We start from the raw sequence: 12296 nt of genomic DNA, 5'->3' as shown, positions 1-12296 counted from the left end.
TTCCTTCCTTCCTTCCTTCCTTCCTTCCTTCCTTCCTTCCTTCCTTCTTTTTCGGAGGCTGAGATCACCAGAGAAGTAATGAATCCTGCAGTTTGTACATGACAAAAAGGGCAGAATCCTCCACAGCCTTGTTCTAATTTTGTGTGCCTAGAGAGTGATGAAGGAGCACATTTCTAAAACAGATTAGTTATACATTGCAGTTTCTCATTTCACTAATCCATTCTTCCTTCTTTGAAAAACTTTAATAAATTCCACTAATGTTTGTGGCTCATTAGCACTTCCCATTCTGCCGCATATTTGATCTTTCAGTTTACTTCCTCCCTGTAACATTCTGCAAATCTATGGAATATTGATTGCCCCAGACGTATTCTTCTGCTTATCTTGATACTTCTGTTCCCAAGTTTAATCTAAATAATCAGCATATAAAAAATGAAATGTGGAAAATGCTGTATAAAAGCAGAAATCATTCATGTTTTGAAATCCATTAAAATTCATCTCTTTATGAGCTATAATACAGGATCACTCATTTTTTAGCTTGAAGATTGCAAAGGTTGGGTGATTTTTAAAGCTCAATATTTGCCTGCTTATACTAAGAAAAGCAGTGTGGGGTGGTGGATAGCAAGCTGCATTCAGATCCTGCTTCTGACACATGCTGGTTCTGTGATCCTGGACAAATCATTTAATCTCTCAGGGTTCCAGGCCGTTATTGCCATTCTCCTTTCCTAGGGGAAGTATGACTGATGAAATCACAGTTCTGAACCTCCTCCCTCCCTTGAAATGCCAAGGAGCAAAAGAAAGGGGGATCCAAACACTTTTCCATCAAATAAACATTTTGTAAGCTCAGGTTCTAGGAATAAAGGAAACACATTGGTTCTATCATTTTCATTTGTTGATCCTAATTTTCTTCCTTTTGCCAATACCTCCAATATAGTCATACTCTTGATGCCCCATTGTAGGTATTGAATTAACTGTGGTCTCTCGAAGACCATAACAGAGTGAAAGTTCTGGTAGGATCTTCCAAGTTTGCAAGGCCCCACACAACTGTAGTGATGTACTATATACCCAGAGTTTGAGGATCAGCCAACCAGTTAGGTTGAGAGAGTCTTATCACCAGATTGGTTGCAACATGTTGATTCTTTCATTCACAGGTACTTTGAAAAACCACCTATTAAGCTTTGGAAGGTGTTAGGGTCTGCATCTGTGGAAGGTCTACCCACACAATCCCCAACAAAATGACAGAACCCAGAAGTATAGCTGTGTCTTGACAATATCAACCAATTATTATAACTTGTTAAGAGAGCAATTGTAAATATTATAATAGCATGCATTTATATAACCCTTGTAATACTTTCCTGATAATCTTGTCAAGCACATAGGTTGTTTTTGTTCAGTCACATCTAACTCTTCATGACCCAATTTGGTGTTTTCTTGGCAAAGAAATTTCCTTCTCCAGTTCATTTTACAGATGAGGAAACTGAAGCAAACAAGGTTAAGTGACTTGCCCAGGGTCACACGTCTAGTATGTATCTCAACTGGATTTGAACTTAGGTATTCCTGATTCCAGACCTAGTGATCTATCCACTGTGCTGCTAAGCTGCCTAGGTAGATAGTACAAATAATATCATTCACATTTTACAGCTGAAGAAACTGAGGTTCAAAGAGCTTAAATAATTTCCCTGTGGTCACATAGATACTAAATGTTTGAACAGTTTCTCCTGAATCCAAGTACTGTATATTTTCTTTTTATTATACCATAAAATCTAAAGTAGGAAGGGAATTCAGAGTTCCATGGAGAATTTGGTTCAAAAAAATTTAGGAGTCATTGGATTTGATCCTATCTGTGATGCTTATTACCTGTGTGACCTTGGGCAATTCACTTAGTCTCTCTCACCCTCTGTTTCCTTGTTTGTAAAATGAGAAGGTTGGACTAGATGGCCTCTGAATTCCTTCTAACTCTACAGGTCTATGGTCCCATGAAGTAGATTGAGGCTACCAAAATGACACAGATAGCAAGGGGTTTGAAACCAGATGCTATGATTCCAAATTCAGCTCTTTTGCCCCCCCCCTAAAAAACATCATAAAACAACTGTAATTCTAGCTGCACATAAACATCTGTCATATAGTAGACACATGATTACAATGTTAGGACCATAGTTATAAAGATCCCAATAACCCTTTCCTTAATAACCATATTTTGTATTCTCATCCTATTCACAGCATGACTTAGACTTCTCAATGAAAATATTTACACTATTTCAAAAGTCAGTGTATTAGACACTGTTTTGCCATAACTCTGAAATCAGATACCAACAAATTATTTCTTCTGAACTTAAAAAAATGTCAGGATAATAACCCATTTTCATATTCACTTTTGGTATTTCCTTTTTTCTTCTTCAGGTGAAGGACTGTCAGAAAGGACTGTAGAAATCATTCTCTCAGTTACCTTATGTATCCTCTCCATAATTCTCCTGGTGGCTGCTATTTTTGCATTTGCAAGGTAAGATGGACTTAGAATAACATTTTTGGCATTTATAAGACTGCACACATTATCTGAGCCTCATCACCTCTAGATTAAGTAGTTATTATACAGATGCAATCATGCAAACATCATGCTGGTATAAGAATTGGAGTGAATTTTTACACCATGATTCTGACTCAGTATCCTCTTATACCTTAAATTTATGCTACTATTTTATTACAACTGGGTCTTTGTTCTACTGAGTGGAAATGAATGACAGCTAATTAGGATTCCTTTCCTATGCTTGATTTCTGATCAGTTTCCCAATGACCTTTTGTCCACCATGCTCTACAGTCTGGCTTTCATTGGTTTTCCTTAAATATTCTATATACGGGGGTGGGGGGGAAGGGGAGTGTGGGGCTAGGTGGCACAGTGAATAGAGCACCAGCCCTGGAGTCAGGAGGACCTGAGTTCAAATCTGGCCTCGGACACTTAACACAAAAACTAGCCATGTGACCCTGGGCAAGTCACAACCCCAACTGCCCTCCAAAAAGCTATATGTATATATATTCTGCATACAACACTTTTCTCATTCCTTTTATTAATTTTCTGAAAAGTAGGATGGTCTAGTGGACAAAGAGTTAGCCTGAAGCCAGGATTAATGTCAATTGACCATGTGACCCTGGGCAAGTCATTTCACTTTGTGGCACTCTCTAAGATTGTAAATTACAGAGAAAGTACTGACCTGTATTGGTAGAAGAATTTTTCTTACCTAATAGTTCCCTATCCCAATAAAATCATATCATCTATATCAGATAATTTTTTCCCGATTCATAGTTGCTAAATTGTAGTGTGCCAGATAGGCAGAGTAAGGCAAAGTACAGAAAGGGTCTTATTAGCTAGAATGCTTATAGAATAACAGAATCAATTTTACATTGATCCATCTAGGACCATAGATTTAAAGCTGGGGGAGGGAAACACTCTATTCTGACATTACTTTCCACCCCGTCATTTTACAGATAAGGAAATAGTCACAGAAGGGTCAAGTGACTTGCCTGGAATCACACAGTTAGCAAAATATCAGAGCTTAAGTGGCAGAGAGAGGGAAAGATAAAACAGTAGCTCCTGGGACTCCAGAACCAGTTCTCTTTCCACTGTATCTTGCTGCCTCTAGTTAATTGAATTTTCTGGTTAAATGAAGGCTAAGCCAATATTTATCATTTCATTTGGAACCTTATTACTGAAAATCCTAAAATGCAAAAACAGTTTCCTTGCTTAAGCAGCAATGAGGGGAAAATAACTGGATTTTCTTTGAAGATAATCTTTTGGAACATGTCTTATGATTGGAGTTGGATAGTACTATTGATTTGAGAAAAGACGTGTTACAGATTGGAATCAATCTAGGCTGACCATGAAAGTTCTGTGGGGTATTTTAAGCCCTAATTAGCAATTTGTATTCTTATGAATAGCCCTTTCCTTGCTAAAGGACAGAATGTTAAGATAAAACAAATTTACTTCACTAAAGGTTTGTTTTTTTCTAAATCTCAAGATTATTTCCTAACTAATGCATGTTGTTCTCTTGTTCATATTTCCCAGTAATGTGCTTTAAACTCATACATACATACACATGATTACAAAACACTAGTGACCTTTTTGGAAGGAGGAAGGGAGTAAGCATATTTTATATTCTACTATATTCCTGGCACTGCATTAAGCACTTTCACAAATATTCTCTCATTTGATCCTCATAACAACTTTGTGAAGTAGGTGTTTTTATTATCTCCATTTCACAGCTGAGGCAACTAAGGTAAATAGAGGTTTAATGACTTCCCCAGGGTCACACAGCTACAACGTATCCAAGATTGAAATTGAACTCAGGTCTTTCTGACTCCGGGAACCTTAGACCTTGGGCACATAACCTTCGTGGGTCTCAATTTCCTCATCTGTAAAATGTGGGGGTTTAATAAGATTCCCTCTAAGATTCCTTCCAGCTTTGAGGCAATTATCCTATAAGGTTATAATGCTGTTTGTTAATGTAGGAATATCACATAGTGAGTAGAGTGCCAGCCTCTGCATTAGGATGACTTGGGTTCCAGTCCCACCTTTAACACACATTGACTGTTTGGCATTGGACCAATCATTTAACTTCTCTGAGACCATTAGTTGCTGATCTGCATTTGTAGAGGAAGTTTCCTCACCAGGCATTGCTTATGTCCAGAGGGGTGCTGGAGACATTTCTTCTGAAATTGTTAAATTTTCATTGTGAATATTTAAATCTCAGAAATGGGAAAATGCTACAATCAGGGGCTTACTTTATTGTTTTGGTGATTGTCCAGACTTAAGAAAGTGATGAAGGAAATGTTAATAATGTACATTAAATTTAAAAGTGCATCATAAGCATATTTTTCCCAAAGAACAAGTTGTAAAACCAGCCTACTCCTGCATAAGGGATCCCCCTCCTCATTTATATAGGAAGAACATGATGCTTTGGAGTCTAAGAACCTTTTCAGTTCATATAATCAGGATCATACTACCCAGCGTGTGTCTATGGTGCTGAGTAATAAACTCAGTGTCTAGATGTTGAGGTCTCAATCACTGTCTTTTCCTGTAAATCACTGCCTGCCTCAGTTTCCTCAACATTTTTTTATAATGGGGATAATAATAATACCTCAAAGGGTTGTTGTGAGGATAAAATGAGATAAAATTTGCAAAAGTGCTTAGCAGGGTGTAAGGTACATTGTTAATCAGTTCTGTCCAACTCTTTGTTACCCTATGGACCATAGCATGCCAGGCCCTTTTGCCCTCCCCTCTCTCCCAAAGTCTGTGAATAATAGATGCTTAATAAAATGTTTATTCCCTTAAAGTATTAAGTAAATATCTGTTGACCTTATTTTGTTTATTAATATAGTGAAAGATTACCATGATCTCAGTCTATTTTTCTGTTCCCATGTTCTATCTTCATAGAATCAAAGAACATTAGCAGTAGAAAGGACTTTTGAGATTCCCAAAGATGGCAGGTTTATCCCAAACTCTTCATGGTACAGACCAGAAAGCCTACTTTATTTGGCATGGCAATCCCCAACCCCTACATCCAAGCCATTCTTGTGTCCCCAGTCCCATTGTGTCACCATACCTAGACCAAAGCTGCTTGCTGATTCCACAGCCACATGGCACCTCTCTTTCTCTTCATATATAATTGAGTGCTCCAAAAGTCTTAATATGGCCTTTATAAGCTCTTTTATGGTAATGGTGACAGACCAGAATTTTAAAGCTAGAGGGACCAAAGAGGCTTAGAGCCCAAATTCATAGTTTTGCAGAACAAGAAACTGTGACAAGGGAGGAGGGTGATTTTACCTAAGTTCCTCTAGGTACTAAGTGATAAAGTGTAGATTAGGGCCTCTGAACCCTAAACCAGGGCTCTTCCCACTCAACAGCTTTAGGACATCTAAACTCCTGAGACCAATACTGTCCACAGGATGCATTTGTGCATCAGCTGGTTAAGATTCCTAGTATAATTTGTGGCCATAAAAAATAGCTTGTGTCTGAACAAAGCTAATTGCCTCATATACAGGCAGCATGGAGTAATGGATAGTGCTGGATTTAAGATTAAGAAGACCTGAGTTCAAAGGCTGCCTCAGATAATTACTAGCTAGGTGACCCTAGGCAAGTGACAAACTCTCTGTGCCTCAAATTCTTCATCTTCAATATTAGAGACCCCTTTCAGCTCTAAATCTATACTCCTATGAACTATACCCCTTGTTCCATTTACCACAGTGCTCTGACCCCATAGCTTGATAAATCTATCATTCAACTGGTATTATTTTTAAACTTTATTTTACTTTTAATTAATGGAATAAAACAAGCATTTCCATAACATAATACCATAAAAAATGATGCTGCATGAAACTGCATATCTGCCATGTACAACTTGCTATTCCTTTCATATAGACAACAAAATTTTCATGTAATTTTTTTCCTTTTCTTTCACCTGCCCCTGTACACCGAGATGACTACAATTAGACATAGATATAGATAGACAAATACATACATATATGTGTGTATATATACATACTACATATATGCAGTAAAATTATTCTGTATATACTTCCATTTATCAGTTCTTTCTCTGGATGTATATAGAGTCTTCATATGTCCCAAGAGAACATTGTATACCAATAATAGCAATACTGTTTTAAGAATGTCTGAGCAAATAAGTTATTTTGATTACTATAAATACCCAAATTAACTGGTATTAACCTGCTATGTGCCAAGCATCTTGCTAGAGGTTGCACATATAAAAGTGTGACAGCTCTTTCCATCAGGGTTATTACATTCTGTTTGATAAGGCAGCCTCCATACTGAGACTTAACAAAAGAGGCAATTGACATGATAATGGAAAAAGACTAGAGCAGGGATAGAAAGGAAATTTTGCCTATGCTCACCCTTTATTAGATTGAATCTTCCTTGTCGGACTTCAGGAGTCAGAAAATTGAATCCATCATTTTAATTATTTTCTAATTTTCTTGAACATCTTAATGTCACAAAGTTTGTCAAGCAATATATGCATTCCTTAAAAAATATCATCATGTTTTCTTACTTTGCTTACCTTATTTTCTACCTCACTTGTTTTAGAATTCGACAGAAACAGAAAGAGGGGGGCACATATTCTCCCCGGGATGCAGAAATTATTGACACCAAATTCAAGCTAGATCAGTTTATCACAGTGGCAGACCTGGAGCTGAAGGATGAGAGATTAACTCGGTAAGCACACTCCTTTGGTAAAACAGCAGTCTGAAGAGTCTGTAGCCATGACCCCATTCTGACCTATGCTTGTTGGAAGTGTTTGTGGTACTCTTATTTACACAGGTCACTCAGATCATCTTTCAAAGGGTGACCTCTCTCTTCTACACACTTCTCACTAGTGTTCAGAGAATCACTTATTCTTTCTTATTTTTAGAATACAGTAAAGACTTAGGCAAAAAAAATCATAAAATAAAATTCTGGTGAGAAAGAAGCTTTTAAAAAAGTTTTGCTTGAAAAATATTTTCAAATAATGTCAAGAAGCTGATATTTGGTCATGTATAAAAGCATCCACTTTCTTAATGTGGTCTAATAATCATTACCTTCAATTCATTGCTTTTTCTAGTGATTGTCTTTGTATGAATCATTCCTTTAGCATAAAAATCTTGCTTAAACATTTTTCTGTTTAATTTTATCAGGATTATAAAACATACATTAGTAATTATATCAAAAGATGCTAAATATTTTGAAACAAAATACAAAGTTAAAATGTCACAAAATGAATAATAATGAAATTCATATACTGTACCAAATTCTAAAGTGCTTGATTATTAAAAAGAACTATTTATAATAACTTGTCATTCCTCAGAAGTGTATTCTAAGGTCAAAATGTTTTCATAATTAAACATTTTATTAGAACAATGCATCTTTACTGATCTGGCAGAAATTGTTTCAGGTCTCATTAAGATCTGAAATAATATGCCTTTGGGTGAGTACTGGGATGCTGAGCTAGGAAATGATTCCTCAGCAGGCACAGGGAGAACAGAATTTATAAGACAAAAACAAACAATTATTATGGTCTCTAAGGTGATGCCACGAAAAGTTTGTACGGGGAAAGAAGAGAATTATCTGTGATTGTCATAAGCAGAAGCTTAGTGTGTAAATTGCAGGTTGGCTTCATGTAGACATTTCCAGTAAATCTATATATATCTGATACATGCTATGAAAAGAAATGTCATCTTACATTCTATTGATTCAACTGCCACAAAGAGAAGTTTGTTCACTGTTATTATATCTGAATTGCAAACATAACTTTTGAGAACTGAAGATAAATTGATTTTCACTTAATTTCATTTAATTATTACAATTTTATTTGAATACTTAATTCACATAAGGGTGGCTTTTTGCCATTTAAAATGCCAAGTCATTCCTATATATTACTTTAGAAATTTATTTGATTGAGTTTTATATTTTTTATTTTATTTGTTGTGCTTTCAATCTTCATTGCTTAAGGTTCAATTTTTTATTCAAATATAGAAGTATGGAATTTGGCCTTTGATCTCATGGGTATAGTAGGAAATTCCCTTTATCAATGAAAGTTCATGCCTTCTCCACAACTTACTGTCTTAGAGAATGGCTTAGAGCAGTGAAAGGTTGAACTCCTTGCCTAGAATCACACAGCTGGTAAGGAAAAGTGGAAGCTCAGACTCTCCTGGCTTCAAGGTTATTTCTCTATTCACTAGGCTATTCTGCCTCTCTTTCCCTAATAGATATATATTTTTGTACATACATATACATGTAAAATGTAATTCACATGTGACACATGAAAATCCATAATGTGCTTTAATGGATTTCCCATTGAAATTCCTTGAAGTAGGTTTCAGTTGGCAATGTTGCTGACTGCTCCTATTAATCAATGAATATACATTTATTGAGCACCTTTTATGTGCTAGTTACTGGGCTAAGCCCTGCAGACACAAAAAGAGGCAAAAATCAGTCTTTGTTCCCAAGGAACTTACCCTCTAATGGATTGCTATAGGTTGATATAACAAACTACTGATAGTCTTCATGTTTAGATGGACTACAAATTGCTAAGATGTCAAAAATGGGTCCTTAGGTGAGCAGCAGCAACAGTAGGGCCCCAATTGACATACAAATGAGAAGAAGCAGATTTATTAAAATCTAATAAATGCTTAAAGGTCTGTGATCTTTCCAGCAGAACAACACCTCTCATTGGCAAATAGCCACACACCGATCACTATAGGACACAATGATACATCTAATAAGTGAATTTGAGACATGAAAAATAATGTTTTGTGAGAGAGGAAGGGAAGAATCTGTTACCAATTTGGTATCAAGGAACAATCAAGGAATACTTGCTGGAGGTCATGGCATTTAAATTGAACTTTAAAGAAGTCAACCTCTGAAAGAGGGGAAGACAGGGCATTATAGGCAAAGGTATGAGCAAAGACATGGAGATGGGGAAATGCAGAGTGTGTTCAGGGAACCTAAAGTGTTGTTTATTTTAGTATAGCCTAAGCATGTGATGAGGAATAAAAGGCTTCAATACACAAAAAGGTGGGGCATAAAAATTGTGGAAGAATTTAAACACTGAGAAAGGAATTTAAACTTGACTCACTAGGCAACAGAGAACTGTTGAAAATTTTTGAGCAATGGAGAGAAAAGACCCTCTGGCAATAAATCTTTACATAAGAAAGATGAGGGATGGATTAGAAGGGGGCAAAGCAGATCTACTAAGAGGCTATTGCAATAACCCAGGTAGTTGGTAAAGACAGTAACAATAAAGAGGAAGGGAGAGGTGTGAGAGATGTTACAGAGGTATAATCAATGGGACTTGTTAAGGTGAGTTGTATGACAGGATAGATAGAGTTATAGGTTTAGAGTTAGGAGGATTTGAATTCAAATTCTGTACCTGATACTTGTTAGCTCCATAACCCTGGGCAAATCATTTTAGATCTCTAAGCCTCAGTTTCTTCAAATGTAAAATGAGGATAATAATATCTATAGCAATTCTCACATAGAGGTTCAAATGAGATAATGTATGTGAGCTGTAATTGATAATCCTAATTCCCATTAGTAGATTACTGTAAAGTTTGCAAAGCTCTTAAAGATATTCTCTCATTTGATCTTCATGATGATGGGGTGCTTAGGATCTATGTTTGTAACATAAGTCTGTAATATCAGTTTGTAAAATCAATTTGCAAAACCAGTTTGTAAAATCACATTTCCCATCCCCCCCCCAGCCTCAGAGCATTAACTCTGCCCCTTCCCCCTGCCAGCACTCTACCCAGCAACAACCCAAGACCTGTTTATCTTCCCCTAGTATAGTGGCCAGCTGCATCTATGAATCCCTTTAATGCGCTATCTATAGGTTATTTCCTTAGCCAATTATACACATAATGAGTCTCCATTAGCCTTGGTTCCCAACATCCATCTTGTCAAACATGACACTGATGGGTGGCAGACTAGGCATTTCTCAGTCAGCCTTGACTGCTAGCTGACTTAGTGACATTTCAAGCCTAAAGCCACACCTCCAGGTAGCCCCCCTGCCCCAAGCTATTTCCCAGTGAATTATGGGCAATAAGCCTATGCAGTTGATATTACGGTATCAAAAAGTGCATGTTCCTTTAAGAACTGACCACTCCTTAACTCCTCTCTAATCCCACCCTTACTCACCTAGTTAGCATAATTGCTATCTGATTTGCTGTCTTGACTCCTTAAAAACTATACCCATGACTTCTTTAAGTTTGCAGGTTCCTTAAGAACTCTTGCCCACTGTAAAGCGTAACAATAAACTTTTACAATCCTGACTCCAAAAATTGCTTAGGCCTAGTGAATTCCTTCCAGACTGAACAGCAGGGACTCTGGTTATAGATTGAAGCCCCTGTATAACCTATCCCCCCCCCCCCATCAATGAGAAATTTGAAAGGCAGCAACTATTGTTATCTGCATTTTATAGGAAATTGAGGCTCAGTTTAAAGAGTGATTTTTCCAGAGTCACAGCTGATAAATATCATAGGTAGGATTTAAACCCAGATCTTCCTGAATCCAAGTCCAGACTTCCATTCCTATATCACCAACTACTTTAGACATTTGTTAGACATTGTGAAACAGAGGTTCCCTTCCCATAGGAACCTCAACTTCCGCATGTCCAAAAGAGAGCTAGTTATGTCCTCCCCACAAAAACCAACCAACCAACAACAAAAAAAAGCAACTGAACATTCTTCTTCTATATTTCCCTGTTTTTGTTGTTTACATCATCATTTTTTTTTCTAGCCAACCAGATTTATAGTCTTCTTGGAATCCTTGACCCTTTCCTCTCACTCACCCTTCATCTAATCTTTTACCAAATCTTACTATTTCTATCAGAAATTAGAATCACTTTAGGGAGGAAAGATAATGTGCTCAGTTCTGGACATGTTGAGTTTTAAGTGCCAGTGAAAAATTCAGGTGGGGGCTCTGGATTTCAGTAGAGCAGGAGATAGAGATTTGAGAATTCTCTAAATAGAAGTTATATTTGAAACCAAGAGAATAAATGAGGCTATCAGGGAAAGGAGAAATGGACAGTAATGAAATGAAGATGGACAAGGAAATGACAAACCACTACATTATATTTTTACCAAGAAAACCCTGAATAGGATCACAAAGAGTTGGACATGACAAAAACAAACAAACAAAAAACAAAACAAACCAAAAATAAAGTGACTGAATAGCAACAGCAAAATAAAAATGACTAACTAAGAATAGGATAGGGTTAAGCACCGAATCTGGGATTTCATTGGTATGGGGAACATCCAGATTGGCACTTTTTCTTCAATTTATATAGTCTTAGAGAACTGCCTAGAGCAGTGAGAGGGAAAGTGACATGCCTAAGGTCACACATACTGTTTCAGAAGTTCCTCGGGTCCTCATGGCTTTGAGGGCTGACTCTCTATTTAATATGCCATACTGCCTCTCAAATGAGAATTAAAAGATATTTTTTTTTAGTGCTACAAAAGAAGCACAGTACCTAGTAGGTATTTAATAAATGCGGCAATCTAGAAGGTAGGGAATCATTTGCATGTCTAGGTACTAAATATTCTACAGACATTGCTTTTGAAAAGTTGTCCATTATATTTTGTTCTCTTCCTCTATATTTCTTTGCACTTTGATGCCTATCCTTATATCGTGCTTCCTTAGATCAGTGCCTTTGTTTTTACCCCAAAAAGAAAAGAAAGCAACCTATCACTCTGTTTACAAATGTCTTTCTGCGTTACAGGTTTCATCCTTTTGCAATATAGACTCTGTTTTATCCATA

The 12296-nt window shown here is 36.8% G+C and overlaps 1 protein-coding gene across 1 annotated transcript in view; it reads left to right on the top strand.

Moving 5' to 3' along the window:
* The window catches only part of PTPRQ (protein tyrosine phosphatase receptor type Q), a 291670-nt gene that overhangs the window by 226801 nt on the left and 52573 nt on the right, over positions 1–12296 (top strand). Inside the window, exons 35-36 of the mRNA XM_069094772.1 lie at positions 2398–2497; positions 7091–7219. Coding sequence (XP_068950873.1) covers positions 2398–2497; positions 7091–7219 — 229 coding nt within the window. The remainder of the gene's footprint in view (positions 1–2397; positions 2498–7090; positions 7220–12296) is intronic.

Source organism: Petaurus breviceps, unplaced genomic scaffold, assembly GCF_028583685.1.
Source record: "Petaurus breviceps papuanus isolate PSGF00001 unplaced genomic scaffold, PetGlider_PUasm1.0 221, whole genome shotgun sequence".
Lineage (NCBI taxonomy): Eukaryota > Metazoa > Chordata > Mammalia > Diprotodontia > Petauridae > Petaurus > Petaurus breviceps.
The sequence above is the reverse complement of the archived record's forward strand: the minus strand, read 5'-3'. Positions and strand labels throughout refer to the sequence as shown.